The sequence below is a fragment of the Pygocentrus nattereri genome, chromosome 21 (genome assembly GCF_015220715.1).
Source record: "Pygocentrus nattereri isolate fPygNat1 chromosome 21, fPygNat1.pri, whole genome shotgun sequence".
Classification (NCBI taxonomy): Eukaryota; Metazoa; Chordata; class Actinopteri; order Characiformes; family Serrasalmidae; genus Pygocentrus; species Pygocentrus nattereri.
In genome coordinates, this window is record NC_051231.1 from 20,820,326 (window position 1) to 20,848,110 (window position 27,785).

At 39.8% G+C, this 27,785-nt stretch overlaps 3 protein-coding genes across 3 annotated transcripts in view; all 3 read left to right on the forward strand.

Moving 5' to 3' along the window:
• The window catches only part of pik3c2b (phosphatidylinositol-4-phosphate 3-kinase, catalytic subunit type 2 beta), a 61,322-nt gene extending 50,147 nt beyond the window's left edge, over positions 1–11,175 (forward strand). Inside the window, exons 24-33 of the mRNA XM_017694690.2 lie at positions 812–981; positions 2,316–2,472; positions 2,736–2,845; positions 3,042–3,243; positions 3,426–3,550; positions 4,008–4,125; positions 4,817–4,907; positions 7,241–7,347; positions 7,710–7,838; positions 8,031–11,175. Coding sequence (XP_017550179.1) covers positions 812–981; positions 2,316–2,472; positions 2,736–2,845; positions 3,042–3,243; positions 3,426–3,550; positions 4,008–4,125; positions 4,817–4,907; positions 7,241–7,347; positions 7,710–7,838; positions 8,031–8,222 — 1,401 coding nt within the window. The 3' untranslated portion in view covers positions 8,223–11,175. The remainder of the gene's footprint in view (positions 1–811; positions 982–2,315; positions 2,473–2,735; positions 2,846–3,041; positions 3,244–3,425; positions 3,551–4,007; positions 4,126–4,816; positions 4,908–7,240; positions 7,348–7,709; positions 7,839–8,030) is intronic.
• A 1,889-nt stretch (positions 11,176–13,064) lies between these two features.
• LOC108425763 (protein phosphatase 1 regulatory subunit 15B) lies at positions 13,065–19,653 on the forward strand. Its single transcript, XM_017694693.2, has 2 exons — positions 13,065–15,892; positions 17,958–19,653. Exons 1-2 carry the CDS (start codon positions 14,072–14,074, stop codon positions 18,147–18,149), a joined length of 2,013 nt encoding a protein of 670 aa, XP_017550182.1. The 5' UTR covers positions 13,065–14,071; the 3' UTR covers positions 18,150–19,653.
• A 7,572-nt stretch (positions 19,654–27,225) lies between these two features.
• The window catches only part of plekha6 (pleckstrin homology domain containing, family A member 6), a 161,565-nt gene continuing 161,005 nt past the window's right edge, over positions 27,226–27,785 (forward strand). The window contains exon 1 of the mRNA XM_017694703.2: positions 27,226–27,499. The gene's annotated coding sequence lies outside the window, so the exon portion shown is untranslated. The remainder of the gene's footprint in view (positions 27,500–27,785) is intronic.

Consider the following 27,785-nt stretch of genomic DNA (forward strand, 5'->3'; position numbering starts at 1 on the left):
GTCCATCTCAGATGAGCTCGGGCCCAGAGAAGCCGACAGTGTTTCTGGGTGGTGTTGATATATGGCTTTCGCTTTGTATGGCAGAGTTTTAACTTACACTTGTAGATGGAGCAACGAACTGTGTTCACTGACAATGGTTTTCTGAAGTGTTCCTGAGATCATGTGGTAATATCCGTTACAGAATGATGTTGGTTTTTAATGCAGTGCTGCCTGAGGGATCGAAGGTCACAGGCATTCAGTGTTGGTTTTCTGCCTTGCCGCTTACTTGCAGAGATTTCTCCAGATTCTCTGAATCTTTTGATGATATTATAGACTGTAGATGATGAAATCCCTAAATTCCTTGCATTGCATGTTGAGACACATTGATCTTAAACTGTTGGACTATTTGCTCACACGGTTGTTCACAAAGTGGTGAACCTCACCCCATCCTTGCTTGTGAATGACTGAGCCTTCCAGGGATGCTCCCTTTATACCCAATCATGCCACTCACCTGTTTCCAATTAACCTGTTCACCTGTGGAATGTTCCAAACAGGTGTTTTTTGAGCATTCCTCAACTTTCCCAGTCTTTTGTTGCCCCTGTCCCAACTTCTTTGGAACGTGGTATCAAATTCAAAATGAGTGAATATTTGCAAAAAACAATAAAGTTTATCCGTTTGAACATTAAATATCTTGTGTTTGTAGTGTATTCAACTGAATATAGGTTGAAAAGGATTTGCAAATCATTGTATTCTGTTTTTATTTATGTTTTACACAACGTCCCAACTTCATTGGAATTGGGGTTGTAATAGGCCTTTTTTTCTTGTTCCTCAGGCAGTGGAGAACTTTATCTACTCTTGCGCAGGCTGCTGTGTGGCCACCTACATCCTGGGTATCTGTGATCGCCACAATGACAATATCATGCTGAAGACCAGCGGCCACATGTTCCATATTGACTTTGGCAAGTTCCTGGGCCATGCACAGATGTTTGGCAACATCAAACGGTGAGAGCATGAAAGAGGTGGGCAAGTTCAAAACTGATTAGCCCAAGCAGGATTGCTGAAAACTGCCTTTTTCCCTTTGATATGCCAGAATATGTTTTGATTACTTGATTATTTTAGGCCAATAAAATTTGATTTAAAAGGGTATTCCATTGAGTTTTCAAAGCTCCTGCATAGTTCCGTCGATGAGATGTAAAACTCTGGATTATATCTACATGCATTTATACTGGTTAGACTGATTTGAGATCTGATTGCTGTGTGGGTCAGAATATGCAAATTTGTTTGTTTTCCAGCAAGTAAACCTGTTTAGATATTTATTTGAATGTTGCACAGTTCAAGTGAGTCATCTATGGTTTGTTTTGCACAGTAGTGTGCCCAGTGATGTACTGCACTGGGAGAAGTTTTGGCTTTACTGGAATGGGTTTTGATTGACAATTGTGTCTTGGAGAGACTAGCGCATTTACCCTGCTATAACATATATACTACTGTTATAATATATAATACTATATAATATAATGTAATACTGTAGCAGTGCATCTCAGTCCACTGCTCAGTGAACTGCTTTGAGTGATCAAAATTTGTATCTGTTTTCCATGTATCTTGGGTGCATTTACATTTATGTGGCTTGGCCTTTATATCCAGACATAATCCTGATACTCAAGACGTATGAAGCGACCAGGTATAAACAGGGTCAGTTATTCAGAGGGGTTTGATGTGAAATTTTAGAGACCCATACCAGCTTAGATTTCTTTACAGTGTTGGTGATAGGAACCAGGAGTCACAATGTCTCCAACAAAAATATAGACATTTTATCAAGGTTTTCAGTGAACCTACATATTATTTTGAGTTTCTACAAGTATTGTTGATACTGTTAAAATATGTGTAACTTTCTGTGAGGGAGCTTTTAGAGCTATTAATCTCTTTAGATGTCTGGTTCCTGTCACCATCACTGTGAACAATTTTGAATTAGTCTTGAAAGGAGCATTTTACACTCAGAATGATTTTATTTACATCTCAGTAATTGAGATTGGGATTTCAGAAGCTTTGAAAATCAGTGAAATTCCCTTTTAACTGCATAATAACAAAACATGCATAGCATTTCAAAAGCTTTTTAATAGGTTTTTATAAATAGAAAGTAAGCCTTTTAAAAAAAGTGGCTGAAAACAGATAAAGATGGTTGTGTACATTTGTTTCTAACTATGAGAGATCAACAGTATCAAATTGCAAACTAATCAGTGCTTGCTTTATTGACAGTAACTTTTTTAATAGAGTAATGGCAGCCCTAGTTGTGATCAGTTATCCAAATGTAACTATGATATTCTCTTCCTGTCATTCAGGGACCGGGCTCCATTTGTTTTCACATCTGACATGGCATATGTAATCAATGGTGGTGACAAGCCGTCTAGCCGCTTCCACGACTTTGTGGATTTGTGTTGTGAGGCATACAACCTCATCAGGAAACATGCGCATCTGTTCCTCGACCTGCTGGGGCTGGTGAGAGATTTAAAATAAGATAAAACACAGATACTGCGATGAGCTGTAAAGCAATGTACTTTTTAAAATTGTGGTCGTTTCTACATTTTTCCAGACTAGTTTCTGGCACTAGTGTTTAGTCTTTGGTGTGGAGCTATTGGAAAGCAGATCAAGTGTCAACAAGCATTTTATTTGCTTAAAGGTTTGCATGTTATTTGCTTGTCTCTTTTAATGTCTAGTTGAATGCATGTGTTTTTAAGGTGTGCATATCTTTGCGTGTGCAGATGCTGTCCTGTGGCATTCCTGAGTTGTCTGATCTAGATGATCTAAAATATGTCTATGATGCCCTGCGGCCGCATGAGTCCGAGGCGGATGCCACTATGTACTTTACCAGGTTAGAAAGCAAAATAAATGATCACTTAGCCATTGCTCCTTAAATAAGAGAGAACAGATTCTTCTTCAGAATTCTCAGCTAGCAGTTGGCCACTACATCTGGCAGTTTACATTACATCTTGAAATCCAATTCTTGCAATGCATGATGGGGAGTAGGACACTGAATAAAATCTGTAGTTGACACTTCTTCTTCTCAGATTGATAGAGTCCAGTCTGGGCAGCGTGGCCACCAAGCTTAACTTCTTCATCCATAACCTGGCCCAGATGAAGTTTGCCTCCTCGGAGGAGCGGCCTGTGCTTTCTTTTGCCCCACGGGTTTACACGGTGAAGAGCGACGGCCTCATTTGCAACCTGTTCGTGTGCAATCACTTTAAAACGTACAGCCCCAGTAAGGGTTATGTAAGTATTCCGCAGATACTGATTCGTGTTACTGTGAAAGGTGGAAAAATGTAAACAAAGACACATGCGTATTCATGTAACAGGGTTCATTTTAACAAATATAAAAATATAACAAATATAAAAAATATTGCCTTTTCTATTGAGTGATTGATTATGTATGCAACTTGATTTCTTCCATCTAGACATATGTGGTGAAAGTGGAACGGGAAGACCAGCAGGGGGTGACAGTGGTTCAGAGGAGTTTTGAGGAGTTCCATGAATTGCATAGCAAACTGCGCCTCATCTTCCCTTCTTCTAAACTGCCCAGGTACGGTAATAAGGTCACCAGATAAGGTTATGATACATTTTATAATACGCCTTGATATTATCAGCGAGTTCTAATACATGTATTACTCATTGTGCTCTTGTACAAGTCATTTATGGTAGAGAAATCTATCATTTACTGACTGTGTTAATTTCTTTTACTCCATATAATAACTGCATATCTGTTTTTTTTTTTTTTTATCAGGCCACAAATTTGTTAACATAAAACGACTTTTTTTCAGACTTCTAATTTCAATGGAAACTTTTCTGTCTGGGTCTACATTCTGTTATCAGTAAATATGTTTGATTAAAACAGGTTGGACCAGATCAGCCAAATGGAACAAAAGCTAGACAAACATTTTAGCTTTGCTCCTGGTGCTGCCACTATCTCTTGTGCTGTGTTGTCATGCTCACATTCATAATGTGCAAACTCTCTGTCTTACGCTGTGCTGTCTCCATAGCTTCCCCAGTCGTTTTGTGATTGGCCGCTCTCGTGGGGAGGCCATGGCAGACAGGAGGAGAGATGAACTCAACGGGTATGTGTGGCATTTGATCCACGCTGCCCCCGAGGTGGCTCAGGTAACATTTCCATCTCTGTTATTTCCCATGCACTTTACTTGGCTCTAGTGGGTGGTTAATGTTGATAGGTAAAACACCGATGAGTGATAATGCGTTTGTTTTGCCCCGTATGAATCACATCAGCCTTTGAAATATGTTATTTGATGTACTTCGTTTCACCTTACCTTTGGTCAAAGGATAATAAGTCTACCATTGCTGTTCCTCTAATGTGGCTATGAGTGGTAAATAAAAGTAATTACACATTAGGATCATGCCCTTATCATACTGCTTACATGAAAGGCCTTGAAGGTCATGAAACATGTAAATGATCTACAGCTGCTTGTTTCAGCGATTGGTTTCAGTTTGAGGACTGCACTTCCTGGAACACAGCCACATGTTTCTGAGAATAGACCATGTGTTGTGGGCAGACAGGGTTTCCATCCCTCCCACAGAGCTCTATCAGCACTGGGATGACGCTGCTACTGAGACCAGCCAATCGGCATACTTCCACTTCCACTTCCACTATCGCCTCTGCCTTATGGAGGGTCTAAAAAGAATGTGCCCATTCTGTGCAGTTCATACATTTTTGAGATCCTGTTTAGGTTGCTTGCAGATTAACTGATTTATTGTTTTGTTGTTGCAGAGTTTTTAGTTTCAGTTTCTCAGCTGTGGTATCTAAATGTCTGTCTGCTTTTGCCTTTTCTTCTTGCAGTGTGACCTGGTCTACACCTTCTTTCACCCTCTACCAAGAGATGAACGACCTGTAGGAACTGCTGTAAATACACTTAATAACAAACCAGCAGGTGAATTGTTTTTCTTCCTGCTTCCTCTACGTCTGCACTGATGCTTACCCTTCCCCCCACTGCCCCACACACATTTTTTTTCCTTATACTTTACACCACTTCTATGCAAAGAAATGATATGGCAAAAAAATCCAATTTACACAGTTTTCCCACTTACCCTTGTAATTTGGCTAGCCAAGACATTTTATATATTTGGTGTAGACATTTTGCTTTAGTTCAGTGCTGGAGCTACAATGCTAACTTTGTCACCAAACAATAGGAGTCACTAAAGTTTTATATAAATACATGTATAAAACTTTTCTCCACATGCTTGATGTGTATGTGTGCAAAGGGTAGGTTGAATTTGCTGCATCACCTGTTGTCTAAAATGGCTGCTCTCAGCGTTCAGCTATACAGCTACATATGTGCTTTAGTACACAGTCATACTGAGTCCTAAAGCACATTGACAAGTCTGTACAAGCTTAACGGAGACATGGTTCAAATAGGTGGAGTGGAAGTTTTGAGCATGTTTTGAGAGAATGTTTTAGGAGACTGTTGACCTGTGTTTGTTAGCAACATTACCCTCATGGCACCACAGTTCATCTAAATAAGCAAAGAACATGTCTTGACCACATCTACATCTGGGGTGAAAATTTGTGTAATTTAGACTTTTGCCAAATCATTCAAGTTCAACATGCTGTGTATTACTTGTAAAATGACTTGTATCAACACATCTGTGTATCTAGTTAATTTATACCCTAAACGACATGACATGAAAAGCTAAAATACATAACGGAAATTACATGTTTTCTCACATATTTTTTGAGCGTGCACACAAACACTGACACACATATGCTCCCTGTGGTTTCCCAAAACATGTGGTAGTGAATCATCCTTGTGTTTGGTAGTGAATCATCCTCGTGAATCATCCTCTTGACCTGTACAAAGGTTAAGGTTCATCCACCACCACACACTGTAAGTGGTGTGGAGTGGTTGGTGTAGTGTAGTGGTTAACACCTCTGCCTTCTACGCTGTAGACTAGGGTTCAACCCCCACCTGGGTAAGCACCCTACACTAAACCAATAAGAGTCCTTGGGCAAGACTCCTAACACTACCTTCGCCTACTTGTGTAAAATGATCAAATTGTAAGTCGCTCTGGATAAGAGCGTCAGCCAAATGTCGTAAATGTAAATGTAATCATGTGATGCAGTCTAACAGAGGATCAGGGAGTGCACTTTGATTTAACCTGATCTTATCAGTTGCTGCTAGTGCAACGTGGCTGAAACAACCTGACAAATGGCAGCCAACCTCTGCTGATGGCAGGTTGTAATCGCATACAGTGATTTAGTCTGGGTGTATATGTGTTCCTGTGGTTCATTGCACTCTAGTAGTTCATTAAACCTAGTTAAATATTGAAGGGGACTAAGCAAGTCAGAGATTAACTCAATTCTGGCTGGGCTAAGAAGTTCCAGAATTCCTGTGTATTTGGTGTAAAAGTCAATTAATCTGATTAATCTGGGATGAAGTCTAAACTTGGTATATCCAGTCATTTTCTCATTTTCTGCCCTATCTGTATTAATAATGGTAGATATAAGTCCAGGAATTCAACTTAAATTGCAAACGTGTTGCTCCTTTGCACAGACACCCATATAGAAGTACATCAGACAAGTCTAAAGCCAGATTTTGATTGGATTACATATGAAAGAGGTCCTGGAGTAATTTCCTCTTTTGCAGGTGCTACTCTGCGATTTTATGTCTGTCTAGATCACCCATGTCAACGTTTTTCTCTCTCCTCCCCTGAGATAATTACAAGTTATCTACATTTTTTCAACAAAGTCAGTGGTGGCCTGATCATTTTAGTCCAGTCCGAATGTCTGAATGGCAGATGTCACCTCCCACTTGGGAAAGAAAGGTGTTTTTTTTTTTTTTTTTTTTTTTTTTTTTATAAAGCTGCTACTCACCATATGTAGCATCCTAGCTTATGTATTCATATCAAACACTTGATGTCAAATGAATTGTGAAGGGGTGGATGGTTTGGAACAGTCTTTCAACTATTTACTTGTTCTGGGTGGTAGAACTTCCATGTCCATCCTCTCTACACTGGGATAGCATTTGCACATATCATCATAATATCATTAACTTTAAATTTTAAGGAAATAATGACACAATCTGGGTTTGTAGAAAGTACAACTCAATAGAAGCTTCCTTGCCCTACAAGGAGAGAGTTTGGTCCTCCAGATGTAAGAGTTTTATAAAAAAAAATGTAATTACAGGTGTTACACTGAAAGACTAAACCAGTCCGAATAGACTTCAGATGCTAAGTTTGCTCAACTGTGCTATTTCTGCTCTTGCAGAAGTATCTTGGGCTGCAGTTCCCGGTAAAGTTGCAGGTGAAGTGAAGCTCTCTATTTCCTACAAGAGTGACAAGCTCTTCATTATGGTCATGCACATACGAGGCCTGGTGAGTTTTTCACAGTAGCCTATTAATTATATTTCATCTTAATATGAGCCTGTGAGTTTTAGGGGTGAGTGATTGCTCCTAGGTAGCGCATTGTAGCTTTCGGAATTAGACCTTCTATCTGTATTTGTGTGATTTTTTTTTTTTTTTTTTTTTTTTTTTTTTTTTTTTTTTTTTTTTTTTTTTTAGTTCTTTGAAAATGCCAATTGTAATAATGTAATAATAGAAAAGGTCTAAAATTACTGAATATGTTTATAGTTGTGTGTGTGTGGGTTTTTTTTTTCATTATTCTATGAAGTTATGTTTTTTCAAACAATATGTACTTGTGTTGCAAAGTGTAACCTCTACATCATATTTTTCAACAGCAAACATTGCAGGACGGGACGGATCCAGACCCATATGTCAAACTGTATTTGCTCCCTGATCCCCAGAAAACCAGCAAGAGGAAGACCAAGGCAGCTCGCCGCACATGCAATCCCACTTACAATGAGATGGTAATGAATGATGATGACCACTATGTGTAACTGGACAATAGGAGCAATGTTCTATGTCGTACTCATATAATACACAGTAGATTTCTTGAGAACTTTGTCACTGTTATACTGCTTTCAGATTACTTCCTCATGACTTTCTGTTGAAATATTCTCTTTGTTTCTAATGCTTGCATTATTACTGTCTCCCTGTAGCTGGTTTATGATGGGATACCACGTGGGGATCTGAACCAGAGGTCAATTCACCTTCGAGTTTTGAGTGAAGGAGCATTCTGGGAGAACACTTTGCTGGGCGAAGCCTTCATTCCCTTAAAGAACCTCGCACCTGGCCAGCACTGGGTCGATTGGCACCAATTGAGCTTGGGTGGCTCTGAGGCCAGCCGCTAGCGAAGAGAGGCAGACAGGCAGTGTTTTATACAGCACAGACTGATCAACAGACATATTTTGGGATGTCCCTATAAGGGGATCTGACTTTTATGGTGGAGCCTGTTGAGGAGCATGTAGGTGTGTCTGTCTTTGCGTTTGGGTTGGTGAGTTGGAGATGCCCAGCTGCTCAAAGGGAGGTATTTTTCCCCACAGTGGGGGTGTGTGTTGCAGATTCTCCTGCTCTGAAGATGTGTAGACTCTGTGATGGAGAGCCATCACTGGATGTTGTAGTTGTAGTGGGGTTGCTGCACACTACGCTGGATCATGATGATAGACATAGCCAAAACGTCTGCGGCTAATGGATACAATGAAGGGAAAAAAATAATAATACGTATATATTTATTGATTCTCAAGGATTCCGAAAAGAAGGTTTAGGATTTGTGGTTCATTTGCCCATTGTACAACCCTGCAATTTCTTGATGAGAGAGATCAAATGAAACTTTAAATTATTTCTTTTTAAGATGTTCTTTTATTGTGGCTCGATTTTGAGCTAGGTTTTGTTGTGACATTTGTTATGTCTCTGTGATTATATATATTATACAGATTTTACTTAGTAAAAGGGATTTATGGATGGACTATTGTAAAAGAAAAAAACTTCACATTAATGGTGGCAGGGATCTATCTGATCATACAGTAAAACACTTGAGATTCTGCAGCATGGCAAACTTGTATGCACTTACATGAGGCCTAATTCAGTCCAATCGCTTTACTGAAATTAACAAAAACAGACAATTAACAAAGTAAATTTGCTTCTTTTCTTAACTATTTTTTCTTAAGCTTTTTATTGACATATATAGCTTTGAGAAGTTTACAAATGTAATGACTGGTGTATTGAATATGACCCTTAGCCTAAGTCTGCGTTTGGTGGGGAATATGTAGATTCCTAGATTCCAGGCTCAAAATCAGCAGATTCAGTTGAGATCGGACCATGACATTCGAATTGACAATGCCTTCAAATGAAAGGGACAAAATGGAAAAATTAAGGTGACAATGTAAAGAAGGCTATGGGTGATCTGGTGGTGCGCTAGGGCTGGGTGATACAGACAAAAATTCACATCACAATTGTGCAGAATCACTGCATTAAACCAAGACTTGATATTTTTCAAATTGTTTATCTGTGCATTGAATTTCCACCAGCTTATAGAACTATCTTATGCTCAGTAAGTATGTATTAATTCAACATATATTCCTATATTAATTAGATTACTTTTTAAAACTAATTATAAAATTCTATACGGTAGGGGTGTCCAATCTCAGCTGTAAAGGGCTGGTGTAGCTGCAAGCTTTAAGGCAGAGAACACCTGATCAGTAGTTTGAAAACAGACTGACAAACAGACTGATTAAACAAGTGGAAATATGTGTTCCTGCTTGTCTCGAATGAAAACCTGCAACCGGCCCTTGTGGATAAGACTGAACATGTGCTTTACAGGTGCTCTAGCTTTGGGCTATATCTTAACACTATATTCATTAATATGCATCAACAAAACAGTTTAACTTTGAAATCACTACATTTTCATTACGTTGGCACTTTATGGTCTATCATATCCTGCACTTTCCACATTGAACTGTATCGCCCGGCCCTGTTGCACACAACAAGTTCATTTACAGGTGCTCTAAAAGCTTGCCTTCAAATAGAACTTGAAGGATCTCCATCATCAGACGATGTGAGATCGTTTAGCAGGCCATTTAAGTTTGTGGTGCAGATGCATTCTCAACCTATCAACAGTCTCTCCACTAAAAGAAATCTATCCAATATGGTTCATGTGCATGCTGTGAAATTTGCTACTGGATAAATATTGCACTTTTGGCCTTGTTTGCTGTCAAGTACTTTGCGCTTACATTTTTTTCTTGGACCAGTTTCTTTGAGTTGAATGTCTTATTTATTTTTAAAACAAAGGGAAGCAAAGATTAAGCCTTAAGACTTGAGTAGTGTTCATATTCACTCGTTTAACATGTTTAAATGGTTTCAGATGGAGGGAAATTGATTTTGTTGGGAAAAAGTTTTCAAGCATACTCTCTCTTCTTTAAAGCTGTTCCTTTTTTCCTGCTCATGTGGATGCATGCAAATGAAATCGCTGAGTATTTGACTACAGCTTCTCTTTTTTCTGTTGCGAGTCTTCGCATCCACGTTCTTTTCCTGTTTCTCTCTTTGCAACTTGAACATTTTTGCTGTTGACTCTATTTTTAAAAGAAACAGAAGGGCTCAGGTTTGATGAAGCAAAACATTTAAATAGTTTTCTAAAGAAATACAATGTGTCTGCAGTTTGCTCCAAATCCACCTAAACTGCTTGGTATTGAAAGTGTTGTTAAAACATTATAAAAACAATATTATTGGATGGTTGCCAATTTACCAAGGCTGCAGGCCTATATGCCATGGTGCTCTAACATGTGATTGACCATAAATGAAGTGCACTGTCATCTATCTGAAACAGAACCAAACAAACCAGTTCCACTACTGCAAGCTTGTCCCATGCCGTGGCTATGCCATAGCCTGAGGTTGTAGTGCTCTGTCACAGATATACTTTTACTTACTTTTAAAAGTAGTCACCTTTTTTTTGAAGTAGCTGGTTGTATAATGTGTCTGTGTGTGTTAGTTAGTTGTTCAAGGACATAATTACTGGCTTTACAACAAACCAGGAGATGATTTGCGCCTTTTGCGTGACAAAGCCTTTAAGGACTCAGACTTGCTGTGATTATGCAAAGTATTTGCAAAGGGAATTGACTTTCAAACTTTGAATGACCACGGCCCTTTTTTGAAGAGAAAATAGTAACGATTGTAAGTTCAAAATGAACAGGTTTAGTGTGTTGTACATACTGAGAATGTCATTTTTGTGTGATTTATAGTTTTCTCCCACTTTTTTGTTTTGATTTTCTGACCAGTTGTGTTCTTTTTGACCATGTTTTTCTAATATTATTTGCACTAAATAATAAAATAAACTTGAATTCAAAAGAATCTGAATGACTAGTAATGGCCTGTGACAGTTCAGCAGACTAGCATGAATGCAAATGTTGTAAGCATGAGCTAAAGTGTCTTGCTCGTCATTGCACCACATTGCTTGTTCATCATCCTCAGAAATAGCTGTGCTGTGCTGTGAATTCATAATCAGGTCCAGCACAGATCTAGACATATTCACACTAATTCTAATGCTCTAAAGGCTGTTGATCGGCTATTGCTTTGTGTTAATCTCTGAGAGTTTCGGTTCAGTAAAACTTCCCTGTGTGAAAAGACCTCAATCCTTTGTCTGTGAACCACACCCAGGATTTATGCTACCATCCCACTGAGGTAAGAATTACATCAGGTCTGTGTATCTCATCTAGGGTCTGCTTCTGGGTGTTTGTTTTTGTCCTGATTATAGTCATTATCATTAATAATGACTAGCATTTACTGACAAAGCTGTTAAATATCCAAACACAAGGCCCCTTCCCTCATGATTCAGGACTGAAATGCTTATTTTTGTAGGCATTGAACAGGGATTCTGAAAATTACAGTTGAGATCTGGAGAAACAAAAGCTTTTGAAAGCCTATGAAAATATAATATCCCCACATAGCGCAAGAGCTGCGAAATGCGCTGAATGTTTAATTGATGGCACCCTGTCCTTGCATTTTTAATGCAAGTACAGGGACTGTGGAAATGAGGGCATAATATATTCTTCATAATACTTCAAATGGTTAGACTACTGAAATGATTTTGCTTTGGTGGTGGTGTACTGACCAGCTTTAGAGCCTTATATGCTTCAGTTCAAAAGTTTAGAATCACATCCTATTAATCAATTATTTTATTTGATAAAAACTTAAGTGCACATTAAAGTATCAAAGAACAAAAAGATTTCAGATGCTTTATTCAATGTTCCAAATTTTTGGGAACGACAAGAAGTTAAAATGACATAATTATTTGTATAATTATATTTATAATATTTTCATGTTAAATGAGCTGACTCAGAATTTGATCATCACAAATGACTTGAAACCTATGATGCTGCACATCCCATCAGTACCAGCATCATAACAGGATCATGCTGTATGTGTATGCATATGCAACAAAACTGATTTTACACTATTTAAAGCAATGATTCTACATTTCTGAACTGTAATTCCAAACTTTTGAACATTAGTGTAGTTATCAATTCTATCCTTATGTTTTAAAGATTGCTCTGTTATGCGCACTTGTTTTATTTCATTACTTATATATTAATACTTTTAAGATTAGCATTTATATCAGAAGTGACCAAACTTTTAGAGGCCCAATGTGTAATGTTGGGTCAAGGGCAAAAAACGTTTTTAAAAATACATTTTATAATATTACACTATCATGTCATTAAAACATTTGAAATATACAATATTTAAATCAAGAAGTTAATGAGATGTAAATATACAACATGAATATGTTCTCACATTGGCTGAGGGGGTTATGGGTAACAAACCAAAAGTCCTAACAGGTAAATATGTAAAAGAATGTATATTTTACATCTTGCCATATTCATTATTTTTGCAAACGTACTTGTATCTTCCAGCTGCTGTGTTCAGCAACAGTACATGTTCGTTAAAATATGTATAAGTATGTTTTCTGTAGAGAATAGTGCTTATTTCCACTTAGAGAATCACTTAAACGTGTACTTTGGCAAAGAGCACCGAAAAATTTTGCAAAGGACTGCATGTAATCTATACAGCTCTGTAGATGACATTGAAGTCAGCAATGCATTGCTTATATAACAGCTCTTGTGCGTGCATGCACCTGCCACGTGAGATTGAATTTTTACGACGGCCCCTAAGCTTCGCTTCCTTTCCGAGACTTCCGCGACGTTCCCTTAGTATTTCTGATGAAATCTCCCTTCTTTCTGCGCTGGGTTCTACTCGGCTAGCCTTCGAGACGGGGCGAAAAAGGAGGAAGAGTCGTCGAACTACATCTATTCAAAGCTCTTCAAAGCGTCATTTCGCTGAGGTGTCGCGTTTTAATATCGGCGCTTTCCCGGAGTTCACATTTAATGAAGTATTTGGTATTTAAAAGAACGCCACACGAACTCAGGGTTTTCCCTAAGCTAACGCGCTAACTAAGTAGCTAACGTTCGCTTTCGGCGCGCTTTATCGGAAGGGCTTCTACATTTTCTACGGGACCAACTTAAGAAGCCAAAATGGCCTTTATGTCGACGTCTGACTTGGAATTTACCGACAGTTTTGATTCGACCTTCATCGTACAGCTTTCCTCTCTTTTCTCTCCCGTCCCTAGCAAGTGTTCCACACGAAAGAAGTCTTGTCTGTTCGCCGCTGTGAATATGAACATTATGAGCTCCGGGGCCAATATGGGCGATGACTGCGTTCACTGCTGGGCTACAAGAAGAGCGAACCGGCAAGATGTTACTGACGTTTAAGCGCTATGGACGCTTTGGAGATGGTATTTGTCAACATTACAGTGCATGTCAGTATTTATGGACAGTATTCTGAACTGCAACGTCGAAGTTAAGTTTCTCAGTTCTGTGGTAGCTAATATTTAGCAGTACAGTACGTTGTGGAAAAAAAAGTATCTTCTCTTGGTTTTCTTGCTTGCCAGATCGTCTTAGCCGCTGGGGCCATACTTAACCGTATGTATTTTATTCACCTAGCGTTAGGTATTTAAATACGAGCTAACGTACGTCTAAACGAAGTTTTACCGTTTTTGTAGTTGGCCAGTTAATCTAGTCGTGCCAAAAGAAAAGTTAACCTACTTTTGTTAGCTAGCAAGCTAACCTAGTTCCCAGTAGTGGTCGTTCCACTTTCTAGTAAGCCACGCGGTTCTCCTTCCAGCCCCAAGTTGTTTAACATTTAATATATAAGAATGTTCAGAAGTATGAATTCAGAGAAACCCTTTTCCAGTGGGGGTCCTCAGGCGCCGACCACTAGCCTAGACGGGGCCAACGTGGCTAGACCTGAAAGCTCCTGGATTAGCGTGCTATCTATGGTGTCTAGGCCTGCGTGGTCGCTGCTGCAGAAATATTTCCCTGGAAGAGCGCAGGCTACGGCCCTGTCACCCTGGGACGGCAAGTCTGGACAGTCAAAAATGGACACGGGGAATTCGCTTCATAGCCTCATGCCGGATTCTCCTCGTTCGGCTCGATTGAGCGTAGCATACGTACACTGTCAGAACGAAAATGCAGAAGCTCTGAGCTGGTTGACGGCAGACTCTCTGGCAGAGCTGGGAATTCAAAACGCTGCTGGTGCGGATTTTAAAGCACAGCACCCGGCCCCAGCGGGATACCTCACAGCGGCGAGAAATTTCCTCACCCAGGGTGTGCTGAAAGCTACCACAGCGCAAAAAGATGTGAGTAGTGCCGAACGCCCCCCGGACGTTTGGTACACCGGCAGCTGGTGGTGGGACGGGCTGCGGGGAACTACTGACGCCCCTGAAAACATGGTGCCAAATTCGTCACGGACTACAACGTCAACTGACACAAAGTGGCAGCATTGTGGAGAGCGTCACAGTAGCGGTCATTGTCACGCAGCTGAGTGTGGTTCAGCGGTTGCCGGTGATGTGAACTCAATGCACAGAGAAAGCGCTGGACCCCCGTGTTTCAAAGAGCCAGCAGACAATGAAGGCCTTCACATGCTGAGGCCAGAATCTCTCCCAAGCTCAGAGCAGCTCCCATCAGTTCACCAGCATAGTGTTGTTTCACGTCTGGTTGGTACCAGAGCTGTCACCGCCTGCAGTGAGGTGGCGGTTCTGACCCCGGATCAAGACAATGGCTACTCCAGTCTTGAGGAGGAAAACGCAAACACCAAGCAGCTTAATATGAAACTCGCAGGTGAGAAGCAGGGGTCGTTGGAGTCGGATGTTCCTGCTTCTTCTCAGGGGGGTCACCCTGAGACAGAGCATGATGGGAGTGAAGCTGTAGAGCATCCTCAGTGTGAAGAGGTGAGGAGCAAAGTGGAGGAACAGACAGAGGAAGCCTCTGAGCCTGCATATGCAGAAGAGGCCACTGCTTCCGTGTCCACTCCTCACTGCCAGAACAAGGCGATTGCATACATTATGGGCAGCCCCTGCAGCGATGACTCTGACTCGGAAAATGACAGTGATTGGAACAGCGATGACGATGATGATGGTTTTGACAGCGAAGGCTCATCCCATTTCTCTGATTCCGAGGACCTAGATGATAGCGATGATGGGGATGAAGAGGATTCAGAAGCTGATGAGCTTGACTCTGAGAGTGAGAGGCTATGGAACACACTGTGCCAAAACAAGGACCCTTACAACCCCCGTAACTTCACTGCCTCTATACGGACAGCCCCCAGTGCCAGTGCTGCTGCAGTGGAATTGCCCCTCTTGGGGTCCCCAACAGAGGCTGAGCTCTCCTCTGTTTCTTCCCCTTCACCCCTGGTACCCCAAGAAGAGGAGTCCAGTGATGAGACTTGTTCTATGGATGAAGCAGAGAACGTAAGGCTGTGGAACTCTTTTAGCTGCTCATCAGACCCCTACAGTCCTCTAAACTTTCAGGCCCCAACTAGGACTCGAGAGACAGCCAGGGGCCGCTGTAAGAAGGGGGCACCTGTTGGGCCTCCAATCTATATGAAAGAGGAGGCAGAGGAGAGATTGGACAGTGGATTCTCTGAGGCTGCTCCTGTACAAGGACTGGGAAGTTCCAGATGTGTCAGACTGAAAAAGGTTAGTGTGCTTTCTGTAAAAACCTGTACACTTACAGGAAAAGTCACATTTGAACTTGGACCAGTTTAAAAGTAAGCAGCCCATTTTTTTAAAATCCTGATGGTGTAATTGGCCTGTTTGTCACATGAGTTATGTGAGGAGGTTTAAAAAAAAACATGCTATGCCTGGAATTATATTGTTAATCACAGAGGGGGAGTGGCTAGTAGCCTATGTCTTGTCTGTTGAATCAGGCAGGTGCAGGGCTTAAATGTCAAACAAATAAATAAATAATAAATAGGAAAACAGGGACATGGCTAAATTGTTTCTTACCTAGTAAATCAACATCATGTTGTCTAATGGTGTGTATTCCAGTCATGAAGCTTGCAGGGAATTCATAAAGCACAGTTTCTCACATTATCAGATTTCATAAGAGGTTCTCAGTCACAGTGCTGGGGATTTGTGTTTTGTCTGATCTGCACACCTGTCACAGCATAGAGGGGCTTATTAATTTGTTAAAGGCTTGAATCAGGTGTGGTAGATGACGGAAAGCACCAAATTGTGTCTAGTGTGGGAGACCCAGGACCAGGATTGGGAAGCCTTGCTTTACCCAGTTAATGTAAATGTCAGTTTGAGGTTGAATATATTCAGAATCAAGCTCTATTGGCGTAATATGCTTATACATACAAGGCATTTGGTTTCGTTTACAGGAGCTCACAGTGTAGTGAATAAAATAAAACATGCTTTCCTATTATATACACACTATCCCATTATATACACACAGTCATACCTGTAAACCTTTTTAAACTCAATTTTTAACATCCTTCTGAATTACACAGTATGGAATGTCTGCTCTCTGCACCTGTACAGGATGTGCCCTTTGGGTGAAATTCAGGGTCATGAATGTTGTTTTTGGACTCGATATTTACAAAAAAAGTCTCAAATGTATGCAAATCAAGCTTAATGCCAAAAACAAAATCTGCTTATGTTATCAGATACCCTTGCTTTTAGGAGAATGCAGATTAAATTTATTAATATTTTAATATATTACAAAAAAATTCTTTCTGCTCTCTAACCCTCATCCTTCACCCAGGTAGCCCAACCAATGTTTTATGTAATATAATACAGCCCTGTAGTCATATTGCTCAGTCTGCAGTAATTTGCATTAAATATACATGCTGCAGCTGTTTGAATGTATTTTCACTTGCATCATGTTTTGCATCCATAGTTATGGCCTTCATTTTTAACAGGACTCGCACATATGGCCCTGTGCTGTGGATCGTCTGTTATAGGCTTAGCTGTGAAAATGATGTAAAGCAGTGCAAGCAGACCATTTTCCTTTTTTGCCCTGTGATCATCTGATGCAACGCTTCCATTTTACGCTCTCCAGGGAGGTGTGAGTGAGTGCATTGCCAGTTGCTCATTATCACGCAATTTTGTGGCCCATTTTCCATTTGACTCCACGCTAGTCATAGCTATTAGCCCAACACTGGAAGTATGCACATTCCCAGACACCGAGATAGAATGACCCATCCATCATCTGTCAGCCCTTCAGGCTGGAAAATCTTCCCGGCCTACGCTTTTGCTTGTATTATACTTTGGTAATTTTAAGGGGAATCTGAAATGCAGATTACAGTTAGCAACAGTGAGGAGTGGGTGGTGGGGATGGCAAATGTACATTTTTCTGTTTTTTTTTTTTTTGTTTTTTTTTTGCTGAAAATACAGGGTCATACGTGTCACAAAAATACAGGGTCCCGAAGTCTCCTGGCCGTCAAGGCAGACATGGGCTTTCTTTTTTAAATAAGCAGTGCTCTTGTGTGCCAGTTGAGCAGTTATGCATTCACTCTTGAGCTGTGCTCATTAATTACTGTTTTCTTGCAGCAGCTTATTTGATGGAAGTCTTATTTTTTTCACTACGTTTTCAATTTGACAGGAGATATTCACTCTGCTGCTCTCAAAGCATATTTTATTCAAATACCACATATTTTTTTCATACAGTGTGGTAATCATTCTTTTTAAGCCGTTATTACAAAGAAACAGTTTCCTTTTTCAGCCTAGAGGTGGGTCATCACTATGTGTCTATGCGCAGGTGACATTCATGGACGAGGTGGAGGAATTTTACGCCAGCAGTGATGAGGACCGCCATGGCCCATGGGAAGAGTTTGCTCGAGACCGCTGTCGCTTCCAGCGCCGTGTCCAGGAAGTTGAGGAGACCATCAGCTATTGCTTGTCCCCTACTTTTCGCCTTGTCATCTTTCAAAGACTCTACCATAGTAGTTGATGAATCCTGTTTGCTGTTTTGTGACTGATTTTGATTTTCCCTTTTTTTCTGAATGCAGAGAAATAATATATATATCGATGGTCTAATTCAGGGCAAAAAGGGGGGCTATTAACAAAAAGGAAGTGTAAGGGCTCTTGTGTTCCATGCTAACAAATCTGTGCTAGTGATCGTCACTTCACTTGAGTCATATGCTAAAGGCTCATAGTTCTATGCTGAGCTGTGGTACAGTATGCAGTAATCTAAAGTTTCCTGAACACCACAATGACCTATTCTTGGCTTTCATCCTAATAATGAAATGATATAATTTCACATGCTCTCAAAATGGGACACTAAACTACTTCTCCACTGTATGGGTCTAAGAGTATTTGAATCTGCCCTTTGTAGTGTTAGCATTCTCTGTTGCCTTCATATACTACCAGGGCTTCGTTTAGGCTACATTTAGATAGGTAGTCATTTTCCCATTTGCAAAAGAATCAGAATACTTTCAACTTAAAAGGTGCAGTTTTTGTAATTGTTGGTAGAAATCAGCTAAACAGGCTTATTCTGAATATTTTTCATTTCTTGCTTGTGTAAGTCTGAAGTTTTAGAGGGACTGACTGGGTCCAACTGTATGTTTTTTTTTTTTTTTTTTTTTTTTTTTTTTTTTCTTTCCCTTAATGCAAAAAAGTATAAAACATTTGGCTGTGACTTTACATGGAAAATGTTGTAAACCAATTTGCATCCATCCCAATAGAAGTCACGGTTTTATAAGTACAGTACCATTTTTTTAAAGGCCACTTTGCCAGTAGTTTGTAGTAGTGAAGCAGTTAAATCTGTTGAGGGGAAAACAATAAATCTGGGTTGAGTGTCAGAACCTGTCTAAATGTAGCTATAAACCTTTCACTTATTAACCTGTAAGCCAAAGATGATGCTTCTGCCCTGAGCTGGACCACTCTGTGGATCCTTGGTGTTCAGCCATTCAGAGCAGAGGGGGTAGCCACTCCTTTTGAATGAAAAACACTCACTAACTTAACCTGTCTATTAATGGCTTGAGTTCAGCTAAGCTGAAAACACTGTCTATTCCTGGGTCTGAAGGCTGGTTGGAGTTTTATTGTCTTAGTGCTACACATTTGCATGGTTCTACCTATTTGAAGCCCTAACTTTTACTATGTTCTATTTATCTGGCAAACCCGCTTGACTTCCTAGTGCTTGAAAATCACTGGTGTATCTTGTCTAAAACAAGGGTTGTTGTTTCTGTACTTTGAACTGTGGCAGCTGTGACCAAGTGGGTGAAATCATTTGTTTGACTATGAGGAGAAATGCAGGGACTAAATGCATGTTTTGGAAGATGATAAAAAATATGCTTGATGTCAAAGCATAGGGTTTGTTAATCAGTAAAATTATCATGAAAATGTTTTATTTTTGTAAAACATTTAGGAGTATAGTTATGAGTTATGCTGCATCTACTCTGGGTTTTGTGACAAAAAGTCATAATCAGTTTAACAAGTAAACTAATGTTTAAGAATTAGTGTGTTCTGTTCATTTGCTTTGAATATCAGGGGGCTTGGGAGAAAATATTGGTACAACATATTAGATTTCTAATATTACATTTATGTAACATTGCAAATTGTTCTTGATAAAAGTAAAGTCTGTTTAATATATACAGTGGGGAGCTCCCATGGCTCTATAGGCTTTCCAATAAGGCCTAATTGGGATTTAGGATCTTAGAAAATGATATGCATGTTTTATATATACTTCATAGTTCCTTTTTATTTGATACAATCATCATGTTTGTGTTTAAACTCACAGTAAGTCTTATTGTTAAATTTTGTTTGGAAATGATGGGTAAGATTAAAGGTTAGATTATGTGCCAACTAACGTCATAGCTAGGACTGGACAGAGAAATCAACCAATTACCAGTGGCTAAGACCCCATTTCAAGAGGGGGTAAAAACGACTTGCGGTCTTAGTTTCATCACTAAGTAAATAGGGCTGCTGCTGCCAGAAATTTAGGAGAGGAGTCTGAGTCTGATTCTGACTCCCAAGTAATGACGCTGGATGGAATCACGTTCACATAAGCTCGATTCCAAGAACTAATACAGATGAACAACAAACAAAGAGCTGAATGCCTGAAATCGAGGAATCGATTCTTTTAGGAATTGACTCATAACCACAGGAAAGAGGAGCTCAGTTGTTAGAAAAGGATGCCCAGCTCCAGCATACAAGATAAAGTATGTCTGTTACAAACTATAAAAATATATATGGCATATATTTTTAGTCTTGTTTTCTTGGCAGGTTTTATTGGCCTGTTAAGTTTGTTAGATTGTTAGCAAACTATTTTGAGGTAAGTTAAAGAAACAGGCTTGGGCTATGTAGCTAGCACTAGTTAACTAGCTGACAAGCAAACTATTAAAGGAATTTTTCGAAACTTCACAGAGTGTGAACACAGAAAGAGATCAAAAAATACGTTATTGACAGCTCTTTATATCAAACGTCTTCATGTATTTCTTCAGTTTTTCTAAACACACCAGTAGTCACATATAACAAGTTCATGGTGGAAAGGACACACAGGCCAGTTGGGTGAGATTTTTGCCAGCTCATATAACTGAACTGGTTGATCTCCCTTGACGTATTGTAAGTCTGAGGTTAATAAAATAACATGTTATTAAACAGGTAAGAAGGAGAGAAAGAAGCTGAAGGAGACTGACCGGACACAAGGCACAGGTTTGATGCAGGTGAGTGATCAAGAAAAAAGCTAGTGAAAGTTGTTTAAGCTTTCAGCTCAATTGAATAGTGAATTTGTAGAAATGATATCCCACTTGTGCTGTTATCTCACCATTACCATGAAATTCTGTCACTTCTTAAACATTTAAGCACAATTAGTCACCAAAATCACACTTTTTCTGTTTGCACCAACTGTAACAGTGTGTAATCTCAGTGTTTAAATAACATATTGTAGCATCAGCGTAAAAGAAGGAGCAAAAACATTGCACATATGGGCAAATGCTCATCTATTTTCAACAGTCATTTGAACAGGCAACAAGAAATGCCTTACTGAACTCTAACCCCAACAGGCAACACAAGGAGGGGGTAATGATATTCAAGGAGGGTATACACTTCCAACCACTGGCTAACTGCAAAGCACTCGTTCATCAGACACAACTTATACTAATAAACACAATTACTTTAATAACAACAGCAGCCTCTGTAAAAACTGCAACCATAATCGTTATTTTTGACCAGGAGTGTGGCGCCCCCTAGAGCCACTTTGCATTGCCACATCCCATTAGCGCCTTACAGCAGTGCCACAACACCCCGCCTCAAGGGTCAGCCATCCTGACGATCCTCACAACTTGGAACAAAGTCTGGGCTGTAAAATGGATACCAAGTTCATTTTACTCAGCGTACCCTACTCTGGGTGTGCTGTCCTTCAGTGCCTCTGGTGGGCAGCTGAACAGCAGCTCTGTGAGCATCCCCTCCATTGGTGCCCTCGAGCGCGGCAGAACTCCTAGAGATCCACCAAACGTCTTTGATTCTGCATGTTCATCTTCTCCTGAGTTGGTGACTTCCCTCACAACAAAGGCCACAATGCCTGGGAGCCACAACCCTCTGCCTTGGCTCCTCCACTAGCTGCCCCAACGAGCTTCACTTGTCCCTATACAGACTAAGAGAGACAGAGAGCAGACAAAAAAGTATCCATAGAGAAAGCAGAGAGGTCAAAGAACAACTGCAGAGGATGACTTTGAACTAACAGAACATTTGTATAACCTATGGTCAGCAGCTAAAAGATTGACTGGTGATGAAAGATAGAGTGATAGAGTGGGATAGAGAGAGGTGGAGCGGATAAAAGGAAGAGCTGGAGAAGGGGATCAAGAGGTCAGAAGAGGAGACAAAAAGAGATAGGAGTTTAAATGTGCAAGGAAGGTGATCCATGAGCTGATAGAGAAAGTGAAGTAAACAAGTGTGCCAAAGCCTGAATGAAAACAAGACCAAGAAAAAAGGAAAAGATGGAAGAAGATGCAAAAAATTAAATTTCTGCCTGTTTGCAGGGCCATTTCTTCCTGTAAGCACTGCAAGTAGTTGCTTGGAGGTCTCCAAGAGGAGGTTCCATCGTGTTTGTGTGGTTATTTTAATTTAATAGATTTTAAGATCACTAGATGGACAAGTCCACATTTGCAGCCTTGTGTACTGTTCACATTCATTGTGATTTCAGTACTCAAGTGCAACAACACAAGGAGCTTGTGTTTAAATTCCTAGGTAGTGCGCTATGTAGGGAGCAGGGAGCCGTTTGAGTTTCAGCTCCCATATGGAAAGAGGGGCAGTGTTAGCTTGGTGCAAATAAGACTCATGGTGGTGATTTTGTGACCAAACAGTATTTAAACAAAGGTTTCGCAGTAAACACTGCTATATGATGATAAGTTCATTATTATGAGACCAAAAGTAAAAAACTTAATGAATTGTCCACAGTATACAGTGGTGGGTGACTGAACATCCTTGTCCTTTTTGCAGTACATGGTTGCTCAGCAACAATACCATACTCGATAGCTGCTTTTCATCTGCATCATATGGCTCGGCTGGCTTTTGGTATGAGCATATTTCATTTTCCACTGCAGATATAGTACACCTCAGTGTTGCTGGTCGTCATAGTGATGCTGCATGATGCTGCTCAGACTTTTTTTAGTTTTTTGTTCAGAGGAGGCTGATGACAGCAACATAAATTATTGCTGAAAAAAAAAAACGCAGGAGAGGTTGTGAAATGCTAGACCACAGTTCAGACGATCAGACGAATCTGGTTGCTCAAAGGGAATGTGAGAGGCAATGCTAACTTGGTAGCTAGCCATAGCATGTATGTTTAGCGCTTCTCCCCGACCAATCAGTAGTCTGTAGCGCTCTTACATCACCTTTCAGTATCAGCTCAGCTCACTTGGAACCTCAAAGGAGTTGGTACCAAAAATAGTACCCAATACCTTAGTACCAGATTTATCGAGTCAAGCTGGAACCATGCAGTGGAAAAGTGGCTTAAAGGAACTACATTTCTAGGCAGGATACTTGTTTTTGTTGATTATTATTAATACTTAAATTTCTTACTGAAAATGTTCTGCATTTTGCCATATGTTATGTTGCTTAATGTTTTATAAAAGCTATGAGCCAATCGAGGCAGGGTTTTAGGCGCTCTGCTAATGCAGGACCTCTTGTGGCTTATTGCTTTAATAGGCCTAGAAACCTTTATTTATGTTGAATTTTATTTACTTATTTTTAATTTTTTTAAACACATTTGATGTAACGAATCATTTGACTTGTTCAAATTTGGCAAGTGAAGATGTTTTGTGCATGGAAGGTTACAGCTTGGCTTCATCTGTTTAGCAGTCAGTACTACTGATGTTCCTGCTTGTTTAATGGATTTTTGCAACTGTAGTTAAGCCTTACAAAAAAAAGAAGTTTAAATGAATTTTTATACTGAAAGTAGTTCAGATTAAAGGTTCCATTGATAAAATAAGCTAGGCTCTAGATTAATTAGTAGCTAAATAATTATCGGCGTCCCCTCTATAACAAAAACCTGTTAATGCCAGTTTTTTAATAATACACCACAATAAACAAATTTGCACTTTTAAAATTATGTACAGAAAAACAAGTGGAACAACTCCTCCAGACTCTTTTCTGGCTGTTTTGTAAATGAAAACTCCCTGCATGACTAATATTTCACACTCTTATTTGCTTTTTTGTTTTCAGATCCTTCCATTGTATCTTTTCTCCTTTTATGAGACTGGATACAATGAGGCTAGATGCTGAATACGCTTTAACTGACCACAGTTGGCCTATTTTTGATAAACATATGTGGTTATGAGTATTGACCACTAGAGGTCATGCTTGTATGCTACTCTGCTGTCACAACAGACTAGAACATTGATTTCCAAGACATGTAAGTTACATTTTAAAACTGCATTATTCTATATATTTGTAAATCTCATAATATACCTTCATGCATATGAGTTAAATGCATTTAAACTGAAAGCATTTAAATGAAATGTGATTACATGCATTTCATCCCAAGAAATGTATTCCCTGAAATATTATTCACTGTTTCCTTTTTTTTGTCATTTTGTGAACTTTTTGTGACAGTGTAGGTCTGTAGATTACTGGAAATTTTAAATACTCCCTTCAAAACTTATAGAGGGAAGGCTTTGTCAAGTGCTGATTTCTGCTTGTATGAAATAAGTCTGAATAGAAATAAAAGTAAAATACACTAAAAGACTGCTAAATTAGATAAAGAGTAGGTCTTCAGTTGCTCAGACAGTCTTTGTGCAATATTCAATATTGCTTTATTTTAATCTGTTATATCTGCAGAAGTAAGCCAACTCTAGATAAGAGCTGACAAAACTGAAGCAATACTCTCCATATTGGGTTCTTTGTACCAGGCTGCAGTATGTAATGTGTAGAGTTAGAGTAGATCAGACCTGGTTATGGATCAAGAGGTTGAAATCCGATCATGATCAGCTGCCACTGCTCTTTATTGTTTGCTCAATGATTTTGTTTCATCCATTGACCATTACTGTGACCATCATTATAGAATTGTAATCAGTTTTTACAATGAAGGTAATAAGAGAGCTAGTTTTCCAGACCCAGATTAAGCCTAAGTTTAGACTAGATACATTTTTTAATAATGAAACACCTTTTGTGTTACAATTTAGTTCAAGACTTGGCTTAATCTATGCCTGAAGAGCCAAAATTGTAGGATCTGTGTTAATGCCTACTAAATACTGGTAGAATTGCTTGTCCATTAAAGTATTACTTTATCAAGACTAAAAGGGCCCATACCATGGACAGATATTTATATCTGCCAGTTTATACAGCTCACATATGGAAACAGCCCATCTTGAATTCGTTTTTGTTATGTCAGAAAAACCCAAACATTTATAAATATGTTCAGCCTACAGCCCATGTGTCAAACACAAGACCGGTGGGGCAGATCAGGCCTGCGACACAATCCTATCCAGCCTGTAGAAGTATTTTAATTTTCTATTACTATTACCTTGTTTAACAATGTGCTGCACTACAGTCCCCAGCATGCACCACAATATAATGTGCACTCCAACTCTCCTTCTCCAACAGCAAACTATGGGACAGCATTTACACCTCAGTTCCACATAATTCTACAATTACACACCGGTCATATCACAAAACATGCTAACTGCAGCCAATATAAACACTTACCATTAGCTCTGCAGCTCAGAAATTGAGCCCAAGTCTTAATGAACTTGCAGCAAAGAAATGATGCCACGTGTGCAGTTCAAACAAATTGGTAGGTTTAAAAGGCTGAGCTTCTGGTGACATTTAAATTTTTAATATTTAAAGTATTCATGCAATATTTCAAGGTCTACTACAGGTGCCTAGCTTTTACTGTTGACATTTTTGCATATTTTGGAAAAACAATGAGTTCAGTTAATAGCAAAATGTTGATTAAAAATGACATAAAATATAGATGCTCTTTGGCCCACAGAATTGTTGAGATTTTTTTAATATGGCCTTATAAATGGTGAGTTTGACACCCCTGGCCTACAGCATGTTGACACTTCCCATTCACACTGAAGTTGTAAGGAGGGTTTCACTCTGGACTACAGCACTGCATCAAAAACAGACATGAGTATGTAGAGGAAATCACTGTATGGGCTCAGGAACGCTTCTGAGAAACACTGTCCATGAAAACAGTTTGTTGCTGCATCCACATATGCAAGTTAAAACACTAAAACACAAAGAAGAAACCAAATATAAGCAGGATCCAGAATTCTTGCCACCTCCTCTGAGGTGTCCTCTCTCATTTAAAATGGACTGAGGTGAAGTGGAAAAGTGTCCTGTAGTCCAATGAATCAACATTTGCGATTCTTTTTGGAAAACATGGACACTGTGTCCTCTGGGCTAAAGACCACTCAGCTTGTTATCAGTACACAGTTCAAAGGGGGTGCATTAGTGTGCATGGCATGGGTGACATGCTCATCTGTGAAGGCACCAGTAGTGCTGAATTATATATACATGTTTCCCAACATATGCTGCCATCCAGATGACATCTTTTTCAGGGAAGGACTTGATTATTTCAGCAAGACAATGTAAAACCACATTCTAGATGTATTACAACACCATGGCTTTGTATTAAAAGAGCCTAGGTGCTAAACTGGCCTGCCTGTAGTCCAGACCTGTCACCACTGAAAACATTTGGAGGGTTATGAAATGACAAATATGACAAAGGTGACAAAGGAACTAATGAGCAGCTGAAATCCTGTATCAAACAAGAACTGGAAAACATTTCACATTCAGAACTACAGGAGTTGGTCTCAGTTCCCAAAGGCTTACAGAGTGTTGTTAAATGAAGCGAAGTGATGAAACACAGTGGTAAACATGCCCCTGTCCCAACTTTTTTGGAATGTGTTGTTGGCATCAAATTCAAAATGGGCATGTATTTTTCAAGAAACAAAATTTCTCAGTTTCAATATTTGACATGTTGTCTTTATAGTAATTTCCTTCATAATACAGTTTACATGATTAGCATATACATACATAAAGCAGTATTAAAGGCACAGTATCAACAGCCCATCTTATTCAACACAATAAAGGGGGCCTGGAATTTGTTCATGTAAAAATGAATCATGACTGTTTTATTACACAGATAAAAAATACAGGAGACAAGCCCTTTTTGGCCATGAAGTGCTGATGTTGAATGAATATTACCCAGAAAATCCAGTTGCTGTTAGAAAACTCCCTTCTGTGTTTTTGTCAGGTGCAGCCCAGCCAAGACGGGGTTAAACATATCTGGGAGGCAGTCATAAATACTGTGCTGCCATTGGTGGGCTGGACGTTGGAGGTGGGCCATAGGAGATTACAGGTCTTTCTGCTACTCTGTCTTTAATGAAAGAAGGACCAGAAGCTGTGATGCCACCGCCCACCAGCATAGAGTCTAGCCCCCCTCCCCCCTGTGATTCCTGCTTCTCTTCCCCTACCCCTGACTGACAGCTGAGATGAAGTCATGTGACCAGTCAGGATTTGCAGTGGCTCTCCCTTGCCTCCCCTCCTCCCTCTGTTTCTCTGCTGTGCTGTCACTCCCTCCTTTTCATTCTTCCTGAGAGCAGGATGCTTGTTATTGTACAGCATCACAGCCCTGCAGCCTGCACCCGCTAGCACTGTTGCTGTTCTAACTGCTTTCTGCTGCTGCTCAATGAATGGCCGTCGTTGCTTTTTCCCTCTAAGGCTTTTTCTCTGACCAGATTTTGACCATCTACAGACTGTTCAAAGAGCTGACTTTATCTTTTGTGGACATATTGAAGACGGCCAGTCTTAAGCATTAAATGTCAAGCGGCAAGAGGAGCCTCTAGCAGGTGGCTGGTGAGTGTTCATTCATGGCTATGAAAGGTGCTTGCACCTTTTTTAACAGAGCAGTGCTGTTGATGAATGTGTTGATCATCTCGGGGCTATTTTGTGTGTGTTTGCATATGCTGCTTGGTAATGGCCAGATGTTAGTGGCTCCATGTGCTGTGACCATACTGGTATTGTTTTGTACGTGTGGGTTCCATGCTGGTGGGCAGAGCTTCTAGGACACAAATGAATATTTGACTATTATAACACAATCATGAACATGGACAATATATTACTTCAATTGCATAATAGTGTC

Bases quoted from the DNA above. Each gene is read 5' to 3' on its own strand.
- LOC108425763 (XM_017694693.2), top strand. From the start codon at position 14,072: ATGTTCAGAAGTATGAATTCAGAGAAACCCTTTTCCAGTGGGGGTCCT. The intron at 15,893-17,957 runs GTTAGTGTGCTT...GTCTATGCGCAG, and splicing joins GATGTGTCAGACTGAAAAAG to GTGACATTCATGGACGAGGT.